At 35.7% G+C, this 25,070-nt stretch overlaps 1 protein-coding gene across 2 annotated transcripts in view; it reads right to left on the bottom strand.

The window, feature by feature from the left end:
- Window positions 1-25,070, bottom strand: part of LOC117316926 (neurogenic locus notch homolog protein 1-like) — a 93,684-nt gene that overhangs the window by 51,817 nt on the left and 16,797 nt on the right. For both annotated transcript variants that reach the window (XM_033871705.1, XM_033871712.1), the window contains exons 3-6: window positions 7,375-7,508; window positions 7,017-7,151; window positions 6,038-6,242; window positions 785-918 (exon numbers count right to left, since the gene is read on the bottom strand). In XM_033871705.1, the coding sequence (XP_033727596.1) occupies window positions 785-918; window positions 6,038-6,242; window positions 7,017-7,151; window positions 7,375-7,508 (608 nt within the window). The remainder of the gene's footprint in view (window positions 1-784; window positions 919-6,037; window positions 6,243-7,016; window positions 7,152-7,374; window positions 7,509-25,070) is intronic.

Raw genomic sequence — 25,070 nt, 5'->3', positions numbered from 1 at the left:
AAAAAGTCTCTGTAGTTTTGTGTAAAATACTGTCTGTATAGTCTCTATATAGTCTCTGTGTAGTTTTGTGTAAAACACTATCTGTATAGTCTGTATATAGTCTCTGTGTAGTTTTGTGTAAAACACTATCTGTATAGTCTGTATATAGTCTCTGTGTAGTTTTGTGTAAAACACTATCTGTATAGTCTCTATATAGTCTCTGTGTAGTTTTGTGAAAAAACACTGTCTGTATAGTCCAGGCATGTAGCTGCCTGTACGCAGGTACACAGGTGAATCCACTTATTTTTCATAAAAAAAATAATAAAAATTGCATCAATATGGAGTCAAATGCTCCTTGTATACAGAGTAGAACCAGAGACTTGTAAATATCAGATATACATATCTCTGGCAGAACCATATAGTGACACTGACACATCGGGAACAGAAATGAAAATTAAAGATTATTGGGGAAAAAGACCATCGACTTTGTTTGTACTCCATTTTAATGTTTTCAAAACTTTCCAACACTTTCAGACTCGCGCCTACAGCGTTCGTGAATCCACTTAATCAAGGGCCCAGCTACGCCCCTGTAGTCTCTGTGTAGTTTTGTGTAAAACACTATTTGTATAGTCTCTGTATCAGGTTTGTTTTTAATCAAAAAGTCTTTTTATAATAAGTGAATAATTTTACTACTGACAACAAAGTACAAGCTAAGAAACAAATGTATAATTCCACCATCTCACAATTGTCCATCTCCCTGTATTCCTTCCATCCTAAACTGGTACCAGAATATGAAAGTGCTTACCTGTGCGACAGAGACACTGGTAGGTATAGGAACTCGTGGCCAGGCAGGTACCCTCATTCTCACAAGGACTGGGCGTGCAGGGGATGAAGAGGCTGTCACAGTGCCTGCCAGTGTACTTTATTGGGCAGTTACAACTGTAAGAAACAGAACTGACTTGAATACAAACTGAAAGGTTAATGAGAGGGAAATACTGACAAGAATACTCGAACAAACACTAAGATTAATATTGTTCTAGACAAAACAATACAGATCTATTTCACTTTTTTAACTTGTAGAGTTTGGTTTATCAAATCAATCTGTGTAGAAACACTTATAATAAGATAGTAACCTTCTATTTTTTATAATATTCATTAACTAATTGTAGTTGGAATCCTATAATTTCCAGTACATCTTGCTCAGATTAATTGTACTCTCCTAGCTGATTACAAATGCAGGTAGAAACTCTCCGACTATCTAGTTCCATTGGTACAATATTAAATTTGCTGTATCAATATTTGTTGTACATGTCTAGCAGTAAAATGGTGTGTGTAAAATGGTTTGTATATATTGTAATACGAAAGTGATTACAAATATAACATGAGGCATATTACCATAAATTGTGATTTCAAACTGTTACCCTAACTGTAATGAGATATGTTACCCTAACAGAACCCCGTGAAATATCTGTTTTCAACTGTCAAATTATCTGGGGACTATTAATTATTTCAAATATATGTATGAGAAACTTTTGTATCCCTCATTTTATTCTGGTTATGGAATCAAAATGAGAAACAACTCTCATATGCAAGTCGGGTAACATTTATCCTAATTGACATACAATACCCATTACACTGTCTGTTACCAGTAGTTATGTATTTATAACCGTATCACTGAAGAGGTGTACACACATTTGCCTACAGGTAGATGGTCCTGACTGACAGGTAATGATTTAATTACAAACCTATGACATAACCACTACACAATACTGTTAACACAGCCACAGTTTAGGCAGGAACTAGTCATTTATCTCTAGAACAGATCTGTCACAATAAATATTGGTAGAACTGGCCAGTCGATGACAGTTATCTACCCTTCTGGACTGTGCATTGGGTCCATATGTCCAATATATAAGCAGTGGCATTTTGACCAATGGTTAAATCAAGCAATATATTCTGGTGAGATGTCAATACTTGTATGTGTCTGCCAGTGTAATATCAGTATATCAATAGTCTTGTCTGAGTTGTTTGTGTCATTAAATCTCAAGATTTACATCCTCTTTACTAAGCACTTAAATCAGCTTCTTCACATTATTATCAATGATGAGTTTTTTTTTTTTTTTAATTTACTATATAAAATAGTTTTCTTCAACATGTAAATTGATAAAAGTTCATATTTGCATGTACTGTAATCAAATTTTTAAATACCTTAAAAGCCCATTCTAAAATCAATAAATGTAAGGAAATTTTCCAAAACAAGAACAAAAAATTATTCAAGGTCTTGCTGAATTATCACAATGCTTCTTTTATATATCCAAAAAGTTAACTCAAATTTTTTCTCAAAATCATTCAAGGCAGACATTTAAATAAATAAAAAAAAATGTAGATATACAGAGCAATACAGTTAAACTGGTACAAATACCCAAGCACCTTGTTATACTGCTTCATTTTCAATAGATCTATTACTACCTGGGCTAAAAACCAATCAATCTCACCTGGACCAGGTGACGTCCGACATCACAAATTACATCACCCTAGGGGCCCTAGCTCATCACCTATAACTTACTCACTTTTTATCAGAGAAAAACGGATTTATGACAAAACATAATATTTATTCTGTTAAGGAGACAGGCAAGCCGATCTGTATTGTATTGGACAAAAGCCTTGTTTGTTAACTAATCAAGTTGTTAATTATTGATAGACGATTAGTCTGTGATATGAAAGACCAATTAAATCTGCGTTGCCGGTAATAGGGAAATCACACGACACCCAATCAATAATGAGATCAGACGGCCACAGGAAGTTAAGACTGCGTAACAGGATATAGACATCGGCCCGTACACCATGCAGGAAACCGGGCGGCGTCTGTAGACTGGGGAAACGTGGCTACTCGGGTGTCTTCAGCAGTAATAATTATTAAAAGTCATGATGGATGTTTTCAAAATTGTGAATAATCTGAGACAAAATTGTTCACAAACAATACTACTGGGCCTAATGCTGTAATTGGCAAAGACAAGTGAACATGTATCCCTTGTTATGATAAGTAATATCATAGAAACAGGAGTAGAATCTCAGTGTATATTTATAAATAGGTACATCTAAATGGACAATTACATGTCTTAACAGTGATTTCAACAAAGCCTCTCTACACAAATATGGAACAAGGGGGGTACTAGATTACACCAAATATGTCCAAAGTAATAAAACCAATCCTTTCATGTTCCAAAGGTCTACAAATGACTAAACACTACCTGGATTTTCTATCGAGATTGACACCATGATATATGATGAAGTGTTAAGAGTATGGATCATTTGAGAGCATATTGATTTATTACAAATCACCTCGAGTCACGCCAGGATACAGAGCTAAAGCCAGTAAAGCTGTGTAGCAAGAAATCAAAATAATTATCAGGACTTTTAACATTTTTTTTCACCCCAGGCCACAAATCACTTCAGTGTGACTAAATGTTCCATTGTGGTTTGAGAAATGACCCCCAAACACAGCATTTCCTACAAGGGGTAACAATGCAGGGGTCATGTGACCAAATTGATTGTGTAAAAATTCTAAAGGAATCTGGCAGGTCAATCTATTAAGAAGAATACCTCTAATTTGTTGTGGTTGGTAAACCGAGAATGGTGAGGAGGTTTGGATGAAGAGATGGAACAAAAATAAATCCATTTAGATGGAAAAGCATTTATCCAACTGAGCAAAACAGGTTACTTCTTTATCCAACTGGGTAAGGCAGGTCATTTGCCTGGTATTTTATTTATCCCACTGAGTAAGGCAGGTTATTTGCCAGGTATTTCATTTATCAAACTGTGTAATGCAGGTTATTAGCCAGGTATTTTATTTATCTAACTGGGTAAGGCAAGTTATTTGCCAGGTATTTTATTTATCCCACTGTGTAAGGCAGGTTATTAGCCAGGTATTTTATTTATCCAACTGAGTAAGGCAGGTTATTTGCCAGGTATTTCATTTATCAAACTGAGTAAGGCAGGTTATTAGCCAGGATTTTATTTATCAAACTGAGCAAGGCAGGTTATTTGCCAGTTTTTTCTGTAAAAGATTTTCCTATACCATTACTAGCATAGTACTATTGTAGTAGGAAAATTGAGCTCCATTTTATATACATCAGGGGTGAAAATTGTAACAAATATAGTCCTGATGAAGCCTCTCATTTAGAAGTGAAATTTGTTGGCGTAATCAAACAACCACTCATCACTGATGACGTTAGGGTATGTTGTGATTGAAACCTCCCTTCTTAATATTTCTTTAAAGATACATTAACTAGGATCTTTTTTTTTTGAAGATGCTTAAGTAAATTCTTGTGTAATTAGGATTACCTGAATCTAAGGATATGTAGAGACATTGTATAGAGATAATGGGTATACTAATTGGTGGATATGTAGAGACATTGTATAGAGATAATGGGTATACTAATTGGTGGATATGTAGAGACATTGTATAGAGATAATGGGTATACTAATTGGTGGATATGTAGAGACATTGTATAGAGATAATGGGTATACTAATTGGTGGATATGTAGAGACATTGTATAGAGATAATGGGTATACTAATTGGTGGATATGTAGAGACATTGTATAGAGATAATGGGTATACTAATTGGTGGATATGTAGAGACATTGTATAGAGATAATGGGGTATACTAATTGGTGGATATGTAGAGACATTGTATAGAGATAATGGGTATACTAATTGGTGGATATGTAGAGACATTGTATAGAGATAATGGGTATACTAATTGGTGGATATGTAGAGACATTGTATAGAGATAATGGGTATACTAATTGGTGGATATGTGGAGACATTGTATAGAGATAATGGGTATACTAATTGGTTGGATATGTAGAGACATTGTATAGAGATAATGGGTATACTAATTGGTGGATATGTAGAGACATTGTATAGAGATAATGGTATACTAATTGGTGGATATGTAGAGACATTGTATAGAGATAATGGGTATACTAATGGTGGATATGTAGAGACATTGTATAGAGATAATGGGTATACTAATTGGTGGATATGTAGAGACATTGTATAGAGATAATGGTATACTAATTGGTGGATATGTAGAGACATTGTATAGAGATAATGGGTATACTAATTGGTGGATATGTAGAGACATTGTATAGAGATAATGGGTATACTAATTGGTGATATGTAGAGACATTGTATAGAGATAATGGGTATACTAATTGGTGGATATGTAGAGACATTGTATAGAGATAATGGGTATACTAATTGGTGGATATGTAGAGACATTGTATAGAGATAATGGGTATACTAATTGGTGGATATGTAGAGACATTGTATAGAGATAATGGGTATACTAATTGGTGGATATGTAGAGACATTGTATAGAGATAATGGGTATACTAATTGGTGGATATGTGAGACATGTATAGAGATATGGCATACTAATTGGTGGATATGTAGAGACATTGTATAGAGATAATGGGTATACTAATTGGTGGATATGTAGAGACATTGTATAGAGATAATGGGTATACTAATTGGTGGATATGTAGAGACATTGTATAGAGATAATGGGTATACTAATTGGTGGATATGTAGAGACATTGTATAGAGATAATGGGTATACTAATTGGTGGATATGTAGAGACATTGTATAGAGATAATGGGTATACTAATTGGTGGATTTAAAGAGTGATATGCCTGAAACCTGGACATCTAATTTGTAGATACTTCATAGAACTGAACTGATATACCAGGTAAACTAAAGTGTCATAGAGAACTTAACACATCATAATGACGATGACTTGGCCTGATAGAAGTTCTAGGAACATATATAAAGGATTTTAATTTTAGTGTAAGGGAAAGGTTGCACATGGATTTTTTATAAGATAAAGATTTTGCAATATTTAATTATGAGGTCCTACTTTTTCTAGATGAGGATTGGGAAATACATATACTTTGATAGTGTGACACGACAGAGTTGAGGTCCTACTTTTTCTAGATGAGGATTGGGACATACTTTGATAGTGTGACACAGTTAAGAACAATCTGCATACCTATATCCTCCATAGGTGTTTTCACACACCCCGCCATTCAGACACATTCCTGGTTGTTCTGTACACTCATTCACATCATCAAGACATCCTGTTCCAGTAAAACCAATCGGACAATTGCAGTGGTAGCCATCTTCGAGAGCATGACATGTACCTCCATTGCGACATGGCTGCGAGGCACAGTGGTCTGTTAACTGACATAACTTTCCTGTAACAAAGTAAATAAAGTCTATATAGCACAAACATTTATCCAGTTTTTAATGTTGGCAACTTGTTTTAAAAATAAGTGACAAAGTTTATCTGACTTATTCATTTTTGAATTTAAAGTATAGATATAAAAAATCCTGTATGAGGATACCTTAGGCTCCCTGACTTTTGCAACTTTGCTGCTTGCATCATGTAGAAAAAGAAATTTGGCCAGTAATAAGAAAGGAAAGGACCAAAATTACTGAGGAATTAATTTTGTTTCCCTTACATATTTTAAACTATTCAAAATTGACGATCAAATTAAGACTGACAGAGTTATCCCCCTTCCTACTGTTGGCTTTCCTGTCCTATTAGTAATGCTTTAATACTGAAGTTTAAACTCTCAATACATTTATAGATATACAGTTGAAGAAATGTAAACAGGGAATCATCTGTCCATTGTCTATGTGAATATTTTAAGAATGCAAATGTAGGTTGTTTATGTGAATACTTAAAGACACTTCACTCTGTTATGAATGTGATTTTTTTTTTTTTAGGAAAACGACTCTAAAGGTAAATAAATGAATTTAAAATTATGTAGTTTTGTTTTCACTGTTACAATCATAATTAAGGAGATACTGACGACTATTTTATGCCAGCTTATTATCACTGTACTGATATTACCTGTCAATTTTCAAAATACTCATACATTTTTTCATTACATATACAGTCAAATCAATAAATATAGGCAATGTTTTTGTGAGGAAATGTTTTCGATCCATTTAAGGGTGCCTACCTCTGTTGCCTATGACACAATGACACACAAATTCGGTGAGGCTGTTGACTAGTTCACATGTTCCTCCATTCTGACAAGGATGACTGTAACACGCACTGCCTGGATCCTCAAATTCACAGAGAGATCCAGAAAATCCTACAAAAAAAATCATAACCAGTGTACAGCATTGCCACTACAGAAACACATTCAGATGGCATTCACAACAGTTATTTGGTTTTGGCAACTGGATTGAAACCTTTATTTAGTTGATAATTCAATTAAATTGTTTCTCCATAATAGCCAAACTATTTCAGCACACCGATGGAAAGCAATCATATATGAATATTGTAGAAATAGAGAGTATCTAATGAAAACTCACCTATCTTACAGTTACATTCTGGCCTGAAGTTGTTATCCTGGATGACGATACATGTTCCGTTGTTTAGACAGAGATTGGAGCCCCAGCATGGATTGTCGTGCTGACAGTATTCCCCAATGTACTGCTCTCCACAACTGTAACCCAGGCAAAAACAACAATCACTCAAATGTTCAAAATGGAATCGTCAGTTAACACATCAATTCTGAAGAACTATTAAGATATTATTACAAGGCAAATATTGCTGCCAAAACAGGATTATAAAATATGAGTTGTGTGGACCTTAGGCCAGGAAGAGTTGTCTTTCTTTTATTATCTCTGTAGTGTTAGTACTGGAGTTGTCTCCCTTCACATACTGATCCAGCTTTGCATTTGCATTTAAAGTCGCAATTACCAGCTGGTATCTAACTGTTTAAATTTGTTTATGACTTCATACCTTCATAAATTTGGAAAAAAAAATCTTAAATCTCATGTCATTGTTTGGGTGAATTTTGATGTTTTTGTTTCATCAAAACATCATCAAAGCATTTTATTCAAAGATTTTTTTTTTTAATTTTTTTTTTTTGCCTAAGGAAACAGTTATATGTAATAAAAACCACCTCTGTAATTTTAAGGTTACAGTTTAGGGTATACACGTGTGTGAAATATCCTTGACATGACAGTACTATATATAAACTTCAGGCTCATGTTGAGATACATGTTTGTGGTTTATCAATAGATATTATAAATACAGATGTAGTGTTTATCCTTTACTAAGGCTATAAGGAGAATTTGTTTAGAGTGGTGGGGTACTAGAGAAGTAGACCTTAGGTACCCCCTCCACCCCTAGGGTTTGTAGTGTCCACCATAAGTGCCACAAGTCAGAGTTTGGTCACTACAAACATCACAAACCACTTGGCCTTATCAGTAGTCCTGCTGTACAAGGCCGTTTATTGGCAGGACTACTTTCATACATATCTACAATATTCAAATTGGGGTCATCGGTACAAAGGTGAAGGTTGAAATATATTTACATATATAGTATAGATTTGAAATAGGTATACATTTTATATTTCAAATGGCATGGTTTAGACTTGGAAGGGCATGCCAAGAAAATCAACCCTCGCCCCACCAAATTAAAATCAATGTGAACATCCATACATGGTTTTTTTTATTAACTCATCAACTGATTGGAAGGACACTCCACATCCAGCTGGTCCTTGACATAATTGGTGATCAATCTGAAACAATGAACACTGACCATCTTTTCTTTGTTTTTCTTTTTCTGTTTTTTTTTTCCTTCTACTTCAAAATGATCATGCATGGCCAGACCTGATGTTGACTACAATTTATAGTATAATGGACACTTATTTAGTTTCCAAGAAGTAAACTGTGTATTTTTAGTGTTGATGTTTACAGTAGCTACTAATGCTATATAATGCCCACAGGCTGTAGTGGCTGTCCAGAGCAGCTGGTAGTGACATTTACTGTAACAAGCCTTGAAGAGTTACTTCCCTTCTCACACCATCATTAGAGACTCTATTTTTTCTATTTGATATGTAAAAGGTCCTCAAGTAGCTATCACCAATAATATTGCCATTATATCTCATAACAGGTATCAGTACAGGTGGTGTATAGAGTAACCAGCCATACAGGTGTGACAACCTCACCTAGGCACACCCTGGGCTTGACCAGGTACCAGGTACACACATGGCTCTATAGACACCTACATCAGGTGATACCTGTACTCTGTGTAATGACTGTTAGTCACAGCTTGACCAACTACTGACAGACACTAATTACACGAGTTAACATCCACATAGGTCCACCATCTGGTTTTCCTTGTCTTCAGCTTAACACTTCAGCTGTTATGTAAATCCCTTACTTATCAAACCTATTATCACTCCAGGCTTTTATTAACAAGTATCACATCATTGGAGTCTTCAATTAGTAAGTCTATCAGTATGTAAGTAGTGTGGATGTAGTCATGATTCTACTGAACATTAGACCTGTGTTTTCTACAAAGGACCGGGGTTATAAATGAATTGATTGGTTGGAGATTCATTGATTTGTTGATAGAACTCAGAGAAGCTAACCTTTTCAGTATAATCATATGTCCATTGAGTAAGCTCCTGCAATTCAACATAATTGAAACATCAAGACAAATAGGTGTAATTTGAGATTTATAAGAGATCTAAAGTAAAATGGGAAATCTGTCTATTCTGCATACTTTTTGGAATTTTCAAAAAACTGATTGCACATGCTCAAATTTTCAAAATTCAGAAAAGAATGCTTAGATGTTTAGAATCTGATGTATTTTATACTAATCTTTCTGCTGACCTGAAAAACCAGATTGACAGCAAGAAAGTTTAACTGATTTTAGAATACTGTGGTTTGTCGAATTTTTGTCTGTGTATATACTTACCTATTAGGGACTGTATGTATAGTATATTATACTGGAGTAAAGAGAAGGGACCGTGTGTATAGTATAGAGAAGGGACCATGTGTGGCGATACAGTTATATAGTATATTATACTGGAGTAAAGAGAAGGGACCGTGTGTGGTGATACAGTTATACAGTATATTATACTGGAGTAAAGAGAAGGGATCGTGTGTGGTGATACAGTTATATAGTATATTATACTGGAGTAAAGAGAAGGGACCGTGTGTGGTGATACAGTTATATAATATATTATACTGCAGTAAAGAGAAGGGACCGTGTGTGGTGATACAGTTATACAATATATTATACTGGAGTAAAGAGAAGGGACCGTGTGTGGTGATACAGTTATATAGTATATTATACTGGAGTAAAGAGAAGGGACCGTGTGTGGTGATACAGTTATATAATATATTATACTGCAGTAAAGAGAAGGGACCGTGTGGTGATACAGTTATATAGTATATTATACTGGAGTAAAGAGAAGGGACCGTGTGTGGTGATACAGTTATACAGTATATTATACTGGAGTAAAGAGAAGGGATCGTGTGTGGCGATACAGTTATATAGTATATTATACTGGAGTAAAGAGAAGGGACCGTGTGTGGCGATACAGTTATACAGTATATTATACTGGAGTAAAGAGAAGGGACCGTGTGTGGTGATACAGTTATACAGCATATTATACTGGAGTAAAGAGAAGGGACCGTGTGTGGTGATACAGTTATATAGTATATTATACTGGAGTAAAGAGAAGGGACCGTGTGTGGTGATACAGTTATACAATATATTATACTGGAGTAAAGAGAAGGGACCGTGTGTGGTGATACAGTTATATAATATATTATACTGCAGTAAAGAGAAGGGACCGTGTGGTGATACAGTTATATAGTATATTATACTGGAGTAAAGAGAAGGGACCGTGTGGCGATACAGTTATATAGTATATTATACTGGAGTAAAGAGAAGGGACTGTGTGTGGTGATACAGTTATACAGTATATTATACTGGAGTAAAGAGAAGGGATCGTGTGTGGTGATACAGTTATACAATATATTATACTGGAGTAAAGAGAAGGGACCGTGTGTGGTGATACAGTTATATAATATATTATACTGCAGTAAAGAGAAGGGACCGTGTGGTGATACAGTTATATAGTATATTATACTGGAGTAAAGAGAAGGGACCGTGTGTGGTGATACAGTTATACAGTATATTATACTGGAGTAAAGAGAAGGGACCGTGTGTGGTGATACAGTTATACAGTATATTATACTGGAGTAAAGAGAAGGGACCGTGTGTGGCGATACAGTTATACAGTATATTATACTGGAGTAAAGAGAAGGGATCGTGTGTGGTGATACAGTTATATAGTATATTATACTGGAGTAAAGAGAAGGGACCGTGTGGCGATACAGTTATATAGTATATCATACTGGAGTAAAGAGAAGGGACCATGTGTGGTGATACAGTTATACAGTATATTATACTGGAGTAAAGAGAAGGGACCATGTGTGGTGATACAGTTATACAGTATATTATACTGGAGTAAAGAGAAGGGACCGTGTGGCGATACAGTTATATAGTATATCATACTGGAGTAAAGAGAAGGGACCATGTGTGGTGATACAGTTATACAGTATATTATACTGGAGTAAAGAGAAGGGATCGTGTGTGGTGATACAGTTATATAGTATATTATACTGGAGTAAAGAGAAGGGACCGTGTGTGGCGATACAGTTATATAGTATATTATACTGGAGTAAAGAGAAGGGATCGTGTGTGGTGATACAGTTATATAGTATATTATACTGGAGTAAAGAGAAGGGACCGTGTGGTGATACAGTTATATAGTATATTATACTGGAGTAAAGAGGACCGTGGGTATAGTAATTGAACTGGAGTAAAGAGGGACCGTGGTGTATAGTATATATACTAGTTAAAGGAAAGGGAGTGTTAATATTAATTAACGGAGTAAAGAGAAGGGACCTGTTGGTGGACAGTAATCTTATTATAGGTAAGAGAAGGAAAGGGGTGACGTTTACAGTATATATTATGAAGAGAGTGGTGTGGTGATACAGTTAAAGTAATATTGAGTAAGAAGGATCTGTGTGGTGATACAGTATAAGTATATTATTGGAGTAAGAGAAGGATTGGTTAATTATACTAGGATAAGAGAAGGACCGTGTGGGTATTTATAATATTATACTGGAGAAGAGAAGGGACGTGGTGGTGATACAGTTATAAGTATATTTACTGGAGTAAAAGATTTGTGAAAGGACTAGTGTGTAACTGGAGTAAATAGAAATGTGACTGGGATAAGAAGATGTGTTATGAGTAAGTATAGGATTTATACTGGGTAAAGAGAAGGATTTGTGGTGATACAGTTATACAGTATATTATACTGGAGTAAAGAGAAGGGATCGTGTGTGGTGATACAGTTATACAGTATATTATACTGGAGTAAAGAGAAGGGACCGTGTGTGGTGATACAGTTATATAGTATATTATACTGGAGTAAAGAGAAGGGACCGTGTGGTGATACAGTTATATAGTATATTATACTGGAGTAAAGAGAAGGGACCGTGTGTATAGTATATTATACTGGAGTATAGAGAAGGGACCGTGTGTGGTGATACAGTTATATAGTATATTATACTGGAGTAAAGAGAAGGGACCGTGTGTGGTGATACAGTTATACAGTATATTATACTGGAGTAAAGAGAAGGGACCGTGTGTGGTGATACAGTTATACAGTATATTATACTGGAGTAAAGAGAAGGGATCGTGTGTGGTGATACAGTTATACAGTATATTATACTGGAGTAAAGAGAAGGGATCGTGTGTGGTGATACAGTTATACAGTATATTATACTGGAGTAAAGAGAAGGGATCGTGTGTGGTGATACAGTTATACAGTATATTATACTGGAGTAAAGAGAAGGGACCGTGTGTGGTGATACAGTTATATAGTATATTATACTGGAGTAAAGAGAAGGGACCGTTTGTGGTGATACAGTTATTAGTATATTATACTGGAGTAAAGAGAAGGGACCGTGTGTATAGTATATTATACTGGAGTAAAGAGAAGGGACCGTGTGTGGTGATACAGTTATACATTATATTATACTGGAGTAAAGAGAAGGGACCGTGTGTATAGTATATTATACTGGAGTAAAGAGAAGGGACCGTGTGTATAGTATATTATACTGGAGTAAAGAGAAGGGACCGTGTGTGGCGATACAGTTATACAGTATATTATACTGGAGTAAAGAGAAGGGACCGTGTGTGGTGATACAGTTATACAGTATATTATACTGGAGTAAAGAGAAGGGACCGGGTGTATAGCATATTATACTGGAGTAAAGAGAAGGGACCGTGTGTATAGCATATTATACTGGAGTAAAGAGAAGGGACCGTGTGTGGTGATACAGTTATACAGTATATTATACTGGAGTAAAGAGAAGGGACCGTGTGTGGCGATACAGTTATACAGTATATTATACTGGAGTAAAGAGAAGGGACCGTGTGTGGTGATACAGTTATACAGTATATTATACTGGAGTAAAGAGAAGGGACCGTGTGTGGCGATACAATTATACAGTATATTATACTGGAATTAACACTACAAAAAGCCTACATCTGTATCTGTGTACAATCAGTCTGATTAGTGTACACCATCACAGACACACATCACTCCTTCTGATTACCGCACCATGCCTCCCCTTATCTTTACTAAGCTTGTACATGGCGGCAAGATTGTGATGCCGATAATGTTTTAAATATCAACTAACATGCACATAGGTCCATCAAAGTCTAAAGAACGTTTGACTCTGTGAACAGGGAACATGATCAAATGCCAGTGTGCACTCATAACACAGTTCATGCCATGTATATGTATTATGATATAACCCCTAATAAAATTAATTTGTTTTATAAGACATCTTCATACTTCATACACACACCCCTACTGTAGGTAAAATGTCAAGAAAATATATTTACTGTAAGAATATAGTTGTCTTATACTGTAAGGTTATCCGATCAGTCAAAGTCATACACAGACCTGTCTACTATAAGGATCCAGGTTCCATCAGTCATACTGAGACCTGTCATACCGAGACCTGTCATACCGAGACCTGTCATACTGAGACCTGTCATACTGAGACCTATCATACTCAGACCTATCATACTCAGACCTGTGATACTGAGACCTGTGATACTCAGACCTGTGATACTGAGACCTGTGATACTGAGACCTATCATACTCAGACCTATCATACTCAGACCTGTGATACTCAGACCTGTGATACTCAGACCTATCATACTCAGACCTGTGATACACAGACCTGTGATACTCAAACCTGTCATACTCAGACCTATCATACTCAAACCTATCATACTCAGACCTATCATACTCAGACCTGTGATACTCAGACCTGTGATACTCAGACCTATCATACTCAGACCTGTCATACTCAGACCTGTCATACTCAGACCTGTCATACTATAAGGATCCAGGTTCCATCAGTAGTCATACTCAGACCTGTCATACTCAGACCTATCATCCTCAGACCTGTGATACTCAGACCTGTGATACTCAGACCTATCATACTCAGACCTGTGATACTCAGACCTGTGATACTCAGACCTGTCATACTGTAAGGATCCAGATTCCATCAGTAGTCATACTCAGACCTATCATACTCAGACCTGTGATACTCAGACCTGTCATACTCAGACCTGTCATACTATAAGGATCCAGGTTCCATCAGTAGTGATACTCGGACCTATCATACTCAGACCTATGATACTTAGACCTGTCATACTATATAAGGATCCAGATTCCATCAGTAGTCATACTCAGACCTGTCATACTATAAGTATCCAGGTTCTATCAGTTGTCATACTCAAACCTGTCATACTATAAGGATCCAGGTTCCATCAGCAGTCCTATCATACTCAGACCTGTCATACTATAAGGATCCAGATTCCATCAGTAGTCATACTCAGACCTGTCATACTGTAAGGATCCAGGTTCCATCAGTCATACAGACCCAATATATGGTAAGGTCATAGTAGTTATATTTGATGTGGCCCTATCATACTATATGTCATGGTACAAAGTCATACATAATATGGAAACATCCATGTAACACTATCAAGCCCTACAGCAGTAGGGAGACCCAATCATAAACACACATTATTTCTATAACCACTAATTGAAAGACAGCTACACCACTGAATTATTCATACCTATATATATCTCCCAGATTCATGTAACCTAGGATTCATATACAAATTAACTGTCACTATTACTAAGCTGGTGTTACATGCTTCATCTAGCCCGATGCATCTAGTATTTCTCAACTTGGGCTTCAGAGGAAGAAATCTCACACACGACCTCACAAATCTGACAAGTTCAGATTGATAAAGATATTGAGAACTACACAATGTCTTATTTCAGGTGTTTTTATCAATCATATATTTGTACTCCAGAAAAAAAATTCAATCATAAATACTTTGCGTTGATCATACCTTAAAAGCTATATAGGTACCTTATTACAGGGTTATGATGCAATATGTGAATATTTTAAGTGCAAATATTACAAAACTAATTGTAAACTTACACAAAATTACCAGTTCTCAATATTGATGATTTCCATCATTACTTTTCCATTGAAGTGAGCACAAAACATGCCTGACACAAATTTGACTATAAATTGATTCTGAGGTCAGCTAGAGAAGCAATTAGTCACGATTTTAATTCAATTTCTCAAAATCTAAGGGGTTTTATCTTCATCATACACCAAAAAACTTGAAATGTCCAAATTACAATGGAAATATAACACTGACATCAATTGAGAAATGATCCACAGTAATTCTAATTTCCAGAGTCATCTGAGATCAGTAAATTTTGGTTGATATTCAATAATTGATGGGTGTGTTGAGATGTCCACCATGTCATTTACTGTACTAAATTTGCTTTTACTATTTTGATTATTGTTTTAAAGTTAAATGTTGCCATTAAATAAGGGCAACACTTGCACACTCCAATGATAACCTATGAATAGTAATTACATAAATAATTTATTTTAACCAATATTATAATCCAATCTCTGATTAAACAGATTCAGATTATATACTGTACTCGACTATGATACATATTAAATGTTATACAGTGCATGAGATAGCGATGAATCTATCTATTATTTTGAAAGGGTTGCTTTTGCTTGATACATTTTCATTCTTTTTTAACTATTGAAAAAGTTTTGTTATAGATCATATATATATTACAACAGAATAATTAATTGGGAGTATAAAACAGGGTAACATAGCTAGGACAACCAACAACCATTAGTGATACAGCAGGTAGTCGGTGAGGTAACTGTATATGACAGAGTGTATACAGGAAAAGCCATCTGCCAATCAGAAGTCTTCCCTGTTATCTCCACGACAGGTGCTCTGGCAAGTGTGTGACCCAGAAACCCTACTATAAGTCTAGAGGAGCTGATTTTATCGTTTTACTATATGTTGGCTGCCATACACAAATATGATGTATGTTCTATGATTTATGTACAATATAACCAAACACCCATTCCTCTTTCCAAATGAAGAAACATAAATATTCCAGATTCTAATTCAATTATTACCAGGTCCACACATACCACCTCCATTCTGCCACAGGGCCCCGGGAGTTTGTTCGAGACAATTAATTATGATTGAACCTATTAATACTAACAATCATTATTTAGAACAAGACATTTAGAATGAAAACAGAAAGAGCTGAAAATGATACACCACTAAAATAGGTCTTTGTACAGTATCCAACGTATCCTCACATTAGTAAACTATTGGTCATCCTTTGTTTACTTTATCATAAAAATAACCAACGCAAACAAAAATAGGTAGATGGAAAGATTATACGTGAATGTTGAAAAGGTGTTAATCTAAACGTGTCATTCTATTGACTGTAATGCCATAATTGACGAGTAGTTATTGACAATATCATTGTTGTACCAGAGAGCAGTCTACACAGGGAATTATTCTCGTATCAAAATCAAAGTTGAGGAATTCCTCAAAGGTATTAACCTATGTACATATTAAGTTATCAAAATTATATAAATGAGCAAGTTGGGTGTTCCGAGTACCAAATTACAGGTGTAAACAAAAAACGTTTTAAAATTAGAAAAGATAAATGATTTGTATCAATGTAGGTCAACAGATGCATTCAAGCTGAAATATTGTACACCTGAACTTAGTGAAGATTGACTGTACACCCTGCCAGCATCAGGCAGGTCAGACACCACCCGCAAAACAAAGACCGTGACGAAACGTCACAAAACCTCACACACGTCAAGGCCTGATACCATCGCCCTATACCTCTGCAAGGGGAACCTCCACAAAAAAAATGTCAGGAACCACAAAAGGCCTCAGGCTTATCTTGACAAAAACTATATTTGTTAGGAAATACTTAATTGAATTTGATCATGAATGCTACAAAAAATAAATCCTAGCAATTGTCATGCCTTTAGGAGAGATTTTATACACACCTGATCTTATATACGGTGGTAACATTTACGATTTTGGCTGTCAGTCAAATGTGTATGAACTATAATCTGCTGTATTTTTATGGTGCATCAAAAAAAGTGTATAACAGGTGCAATTGTTCTTGGCACTTAAGTTTTTTTTAACACTTTTATTGTCATTTACAATTTTTTTTATCAGTGTCTCTCCATTCCTAAGGTTAAGTTTGCAGGTGCAACAATTAAGACCTTAGGCACTGTCTGTACCTCCTACTCCAATTTCAAAAATGGAAGACAGAGGAGTTAGAGGGGTCATCTTAGCATCAAATACCAACTAAGGGGTCATCTCAGCATGATATATATATGGCTATGGAATGTGGCACATCAAACAGCATGAATCATACACTGCATGTTATACAGTTGCACTGGGTGCTGCATGTATCCTCTGCTTTACCCTATAGAACCAGCAACAAATAAATCGTACATAAACAGTCTCAAGGTACCTTCTCTGAAAACAAAGGATGGCAGAATGCCTATTGTTTGTTTACAAAGGATCATATATATGCCCTAGACAAATGTTGTAAATATTGGCCAATTGTCTATAATCAAAGCTATACATATGCCAATACATTAGCAGCATAGCTATACAGTTTGTTAAACTGTCAGGGGCGGTGTCACAATTAGAAATTGTTCAAACAAGACATTTGTAGATATATTTTATATAATTTCTTTGTTTCAGGAACAAGGAGCCGAAGTTAAGATTTCCTAATCAACCATTAGTTGAGGATTGCTTGTTGATATGTTTCATCCATAGTTTCTTCAATACATTTCAAGATCTTTTAGCACTAATAATTCAATATCAGTTTTTATTTGATAATCTTTATTGCGTTATCACCTCTTAACTAGTAAGGAATTGATAAAATTTACATTCTGGAAATTGATTTTGAAATTAATGTTGGTTGCATCAATCTGGAGCTAAGCAACATAAAACTTAAAAATAAACAACGGAACATATACTCAAATATCTGTAATTTGAGCAATTCACCCATATAATAGAACTGGTGTCATCATACAAACAAATGGTCCTGTTTTTCCATGTATCACTGTCAAGTCACATTAACATCATAAACAAACAGCTGATACTGTGTCGAATCACCGCCTTAAAATACCAAGTAGTTGTACATGTTTCAGGCTTACTTCACTGTATGTCGTCAGGATTCCTTAGTCATGCCAGTTATATTACACCAACTGTCTGTAACTTTAGTCAGTAACATGACATAAACTTCAGAAAACACCAACTGACTCATTAGGGTCTTTATTGAATGAAAGTAAACCATTTCATGGAGTGCTTCGATTGGTCATCAGTGTATATAGGTAGTGCCACACCAAAGCATTTTTGATTAAATTTTAAGGTTATTTTTATGGATGTCAGTTAATTAAATGGAAGTTCCTTTTAAAATAGTTAAACCTTAGTTTCCCCTTGTTTTCCTGTCATATGTTAACATGGAATTCCAGAATGCAGTCATTATACACTGTTGATAAGTGAAACAAAAATCAATTTATTTTACAACAATTGTGAAACAAGTTATATTCATTCATAATGATCACTCTTGTTGGCCCAGATGGAAGCTTGTGATCACGAGGGGTCTTACTGTTGGAGGAAACTGGAGTTGACACAATGGATTCCTAACATTGCTAGAGTTGACACAATGGACTCCTAACATTGCTAGAGTTGACACAATGGACTCCTATCACTGCTAGAGTTGACACAATGGATTCCTAGCATTGCTAGAGTTGACACAATGGACTCCTAACATTGCTAGAGTTGACACAATGGACTCCTAGCATTGCTAGAGTTGACACAATGGACTCCTACCATTGCTAGAGTTCACACAATGGACTCCTACCACTGCTGGAGTTGACACACTGGACTCCAACTACTGCTGGAGTTGACACAATGGACTCCTACCACTGCTGGAGTTGACACAATGGACTCCAAGCATTGCTAGAGTTGACACAATGGACTCCAAGCATTGCTAGAGTTGACACAATGGACTCCTACCACTGCTGGAGTTGACACAATGGACTCCTACCATTGCTAGAGTTGACACAATGGACTCCTACCACTGCTGGAGTTGACACAATGGACTCCTACCATTGCTAGAGTTGACACAATGGACTCCTACCACTGCTGGAGTTGACACAATGGACTCCTACCATTGCTAGAGTTGACACAATGGACTCCTACCACTGCTGGAGTTGACACAATGGACTCCTACCATTGCTAGAGTTGACACAATGGACTCCTACCACTGCTGGAGTTGACACAATGGACTCCTACCATTGCTAGAGTTGACACAATGGACTCCTACCACTGCTGGAGTTGACACAATGGACTCCTACCACTGCTGGAGTTGACACAACCACAATGTACTACTCCTAGAGTTGACACAATGTACTCCTACTACTCCTAGAGTTGACACACATCCCCTATACCATTGCTTGTTTTGACACACTGTCTCCTGATTTTGCTAGAGTTGATAAAGTATTGCTAAAACTGTCTCAAAACTTGCATCATCACATTCAGATAATCATTTGTTCCAGTTTAAATCAGCTATGTATGTCTGGTTTAATTTGTGTAGAAAATATTAATATCGCTCTTATTTTAACATGTCTGATCCGGCCATACACTTGAATTGTAAGGTTATTTGCAGCAAAGAAAAGTTAAGTGCTTTTTTGTTTTTGTTTTAGAGAAATGTGACAAGATTTATTGAATGTGAAGTAATGCTTATCACATTTTAATGTATTCAACATAATAACTTTGGTGTATATTACTTCAAGTTGGTCTCCTAAACAAAATGGAGGCCCTGAAAAGGAAGACCAATGATAATATCGATATCATTCTTCAGAGGGAGGAAGAGTCACAACAAAAAGGGAGGCAGTAAGCACCTGTATATATGTGATAGTTGATTTCAGCTCAATCACTGTACCTTACCACTGCTGAGCAGCACAGATAACATGGAGGAGTAAATATTGACTGGGATGATAATTCTCCAGTCATCAAACAATAATCCACCAATCAGATCACCAGAGTGACCCAAATCTGGGGCTCAATCTCCCATAAAAACACACTCAAGTACTGTAGAGGAACTTCAGGGCCTTTGACCTGTTGACTGATAAAGGACAGACCTACCAGGGCCACAGCTAGGTTAGCTTCATCTGGACATATTTCAATACTTGTTAAACAATTAAAATGGATTTTTTTAAAGACTTTACACATTTCACAACTTGAACCAGCGAGATAAAACAAAACATTTAATTTGAATACCTCCTGGCACATATGACTAGTCTGTAGAGGGACCTTCTGAAAGCTTTGATACTTGTTGAGACCTGGATATCTCAGATAAAAAAGAGCCCTCCTGGTCAGTTAATGTTTTTGTCAGTCAACCATGTAAATGTTTGTCCAACATTCTTATAGAAGCCATACATGATTAGAAATAAAAGCTATAAACAGCCAAAGTTTTTAAAATCTGTATAATTTACAACTGCACGAAGACCTCCTGTAATTTCAAACTCATTTTGCTTCTATTTTCTCTTTAATAATCAATCATCACACACACTACCTGGGATTAAGATTAAATACCTTAACATTCTTTCCAACAAATCTTTCCTTTATATTCAAATCCAATCATAAATCACAAGAAAAAAAAAATCAAATTTTAATTTTCTGTTAACACAATATCTGTTCTGTTATGATGGTATTCTATGGAGCTTCAAGTCAATTAAGCAATCCACAGGTAAAAGTAATGATGTCGGCACACGGAAATTATCCTTACCGCCCTACAATTACTACACGATAATTCTAAAGACGACAGCTGCTCACAGAATCGTTCTAATAAGTAAAGTAAATAGAGTTTTTGTTAAGCACTACTGCTACACATTTCTCCTATTATTGGGTAAACTGTTATCAAACTCGAGCCTTTATACAGACATACTAACTGTTGAAGTACCCGTATGGCTCTATAGTGATATTTAATTAGGTAAATCATTCTATCAAAGTAATCCAAACACAAGTCTCTCTCTCACAAGACATTGTGATAAATCTGGTAGTTATTTAACAAGTTTCTATATATACAAAAATTTCATTTTGACATGTCTACAGAAATCTGAAATACACTAAATTTTCAGTAAAAATTTCTCTTCATATTTAATTCAGAAACTTCAAAATCCTGAGACAAACCTTCAGTGGCGATCATCAGGCCAACTAATATTATGATGACTTTTCCATTGAGGGTTAAAACAAACTTATAAAACTAGGACTAACCAACTGAAATGCACAAGTAAAAGTTCAAGTATATATTCTTAGAACACCTGTAAATATGTGAAAAGTATCTGATTCTACCACATCTGCATATCATGAAGTTTTTCGAAATTTCAGTGAATTTGACGGATTTTTGCCCAGCACATTAGCCTCTTTGGGTCAGTCAGGGTCAATAAACCGTCAAAATGCTATACTGATTATACTCACCAACAATGCTCATATCACAAATGTTATTTCCCTACATAAATCATAGTAAAGTTTATCCCTCCCCAGATACCCTATTAGGATCATATAATTTTGGTAAACACCTTATACATGTTGAAAACCCTAAGCTTCCAACTAGATGAGGATTATTTGATTCTAACTATCTGCATGGGTCTTGAAAAGCAGATCTTAAAATTTTCAGCCAAATCCTTTTAGCTCAAACCTTGTATAGGGGTCAGTGGACTGACTCCGGCTGCATAAAAAAAAAGTGAACATGTAATCCATAGTGCTAACAATTAAAATTGGAACTTGCTAATAATGTAGTAATGACAACCAACTTCAATAAGGAAAACAATTTTGAATAGTAAGTGGATACAGGAGCATACAGATCTGCTGTTAGGTTCATTGTACCAGGACAATATATCCGATCTGCCAAAATACTTTCAGAATAATAGTCTGTACTGTATCTAACCACTGATGTCAATCAGTACAGCAGACATCTTGTAGAATACGTAAAATTTCTCGATGTATTTGTCACAGAAATAAAAATCAAGTTCTCATAAGAAAGCAAATTCCACAAAACATTAAGTAATCAATTGTGCGTGACTGCTGTGTCTAATCTGGTACAACATCATAGACACACCTGTTAATTAGTAAACACACACAGGTGATTACACAGCATACCTAACCTATACATCTGAAATGGCAGGTGAATCTATACCCATACAAAGTATATAGGTATATGGGGTTCTGGTAAAACTGTTTGGAACAATGGTTCATAGGACTGTAAGTAGTTGTGTAGGTTTGGTAATAAACAAGGGACATCCTTTTAAATAACTCCATGTCAAACACATTTAAACTGGAAGCTGGCACCAATACACTTTAGACAAAAAGGTCACACTAATGTGTTAAATCTATCCCCCATCTACCTCCAACACAGCTGATAGCCTGCCAGATACACCAGGTAAATACCTGTCAAGGTGGGCAGGACAAACACACCAGACACCACCGTCAGGACAACCCTAGACAGACTGTACCCATCACTCAACCAGGCCATTCAGCAGGCAATTTAACTATCAACTCATACATTACACTACTGAGGTTTCAAACTCACAAATTCTTATAAACAATCCAACTTCAGATGCCTATAATAATTCACACATATCTTCCATCAATCTTCAATAGTAAAAGATGTACATGTATTTTTCTAGTTTTAACTTAACATTCAATAGTCCTGCTAAAATACCTAAATCAGTGATCATAATTGACCCAAAATAATACATCAAAACTCACCACAGTAAAAATTCTACCTATATTCTTTTACCAGTCCATTTTCAGAAATAATCATTTTTAAACTAAAATATTATTATCTTAATTAATTTAAATCAAATAAGTTACAATGTATTCCATTTCACAATATGAAATACAATAGGCACTGCATGCATGATCTTAAGAGGCAGCTAAATTTGGATCTTATCCCTTCTCTTCTCTTAAGACAACTTTCTTCTTCCTAATGTCTCCCTTGATAACATACAATAGTATATAAAAATGGTAGTTGCTATTCCAGTTTAGCGTTCACCATTTTTGAGAGTGGGACGGCTGGTTCACCTGTTGTCAGTATATACCTGAACAGGTGGGGTGTCCTGCTGGGTGTCTTTGGCAGTATGCTTCAGTGAGGTACGTTATAAAGAAGACAAGCATGACCATATATTGCAGCCCCCCCCCCCCCCCCCCTCCCCAAAAACACTAACAATCACCACACACATGCATCTCCACAAAGGGGAGGTCATCCTAAAATGACCTTAGCGTTAATGTTGATAGGTCTTAAACAATACAAAACAAACTAAATAAAATACAGTATTCATATTTATTATCTGTGGTTTAGAAGACAGATGAGAAGGTATAATCTGTATTTACTAGCTAAGTACACCCCGAAATATTTTCCCTATGCTTTCATCAATTATATAAATAGCATCAAAGGTTGTGACTCATACCTGTATACATTAATATGTATATTTCAACAGTGTTTGCAGTTCTCGTTAAAGCATCTCTCTGACATCACTTGAATCTCAGACATTCTCCAATGAAAGGGATACTCAGGTTTTAAGTATGTGCCAAACAAAAAAACGTAATCGTGTTAAAATTGTTACTTGTTTGCTTTGATAGTTCAATTCTATGGGAAATTCAACAATGCAGCAGCAGAACGATAAGAAGAGACATGGAACGACTTGTTACCAAATCAGCTGAGACAGTACTACCTATGATGCAAGTACAGCTATGAAATATAAATGCAAGATCAAAACAATGACTGCATGAATATTTTATAGACACTCTACTGCTGTAAATCAGATTCCCACAGTGCCAGAATGATAAGCCTATTTTTACAGAACTCTAACTAATCCAACTACGTATTTATCCAAAGAATATTTGACAATACCAAAGACTGGCCATGTTTTATGAAGGATGGTCAAGGGTTGGTTTCAAGTTTTTCAGAATCAAGATTCCAATAGAAACCTTAACCAGCCAATCCATTTCAGTATTTTTTGTAATGTATTACAAACCTATGACTTCATGAACGTGGATATTCGATGAATATGTCTGTAGTAATACGGTACTAATGAATTCACTACTTTTAAGTTATCTTTGAAACAGATGAATAAGGACTCTGTAAAGTATGTGTTGGAATTCTATGATTGATCATTGGTTTCACTGAACAAGTTGACAATCAATTAATACTCACACTTAATAATTTTTTGAATCTTTTAGTCCCCAGAATTCTCATTTACTAGTTATAATTAATGTGGTCATCTCTTAGGTCCCTATAATTCTCATTTACCAATTAATGTGGCCATCTCTTAGGTCCCAAGCATTCTCATTTACCAATTAATGTGGCCATCTCTTAGGTCCCTATAATTCTCATTTACCAATTAATGTGGCCATCTCTTAGGTCCCAAGCATTCTCATTTATCAATTAATGTGGCCATCTCTTAGGTCCCAAGCATTCTCATTTATCAATTAATGTGGCCATCTCTTAGGTCCCAAGCATTCTCATTTACCAATGGATGTGGCCATCTCTTAGGTCCCAAGCATTCTCATTTATCAATGGACATGCCCATCTCTTAGGTCCCAAGCATTCTCATTTACAAATAGATCTGGCCATTGCCAAGGTCCACAACATCTTCATTTACCGATGGATCTGGCCATTTCCAAGGTCGAACTTCTAAATCATTTA

Source organism: Pecten maximus, chromosome 2 (genome assembly GCF_902652985.1).
Source record: "Pecten maximus chromosome 2, xPecMax1.1, whole genome shotgun sequence".
Lineage (NCBI taxonomy): Eukaryota > Metazoa > Mollusca > Bivalvia > Pectinida > Pectinidae > Pecten > Pecten maximus.
This window is presented reverse-complemented; position numbering and strand designations above follow the sequence as displayed.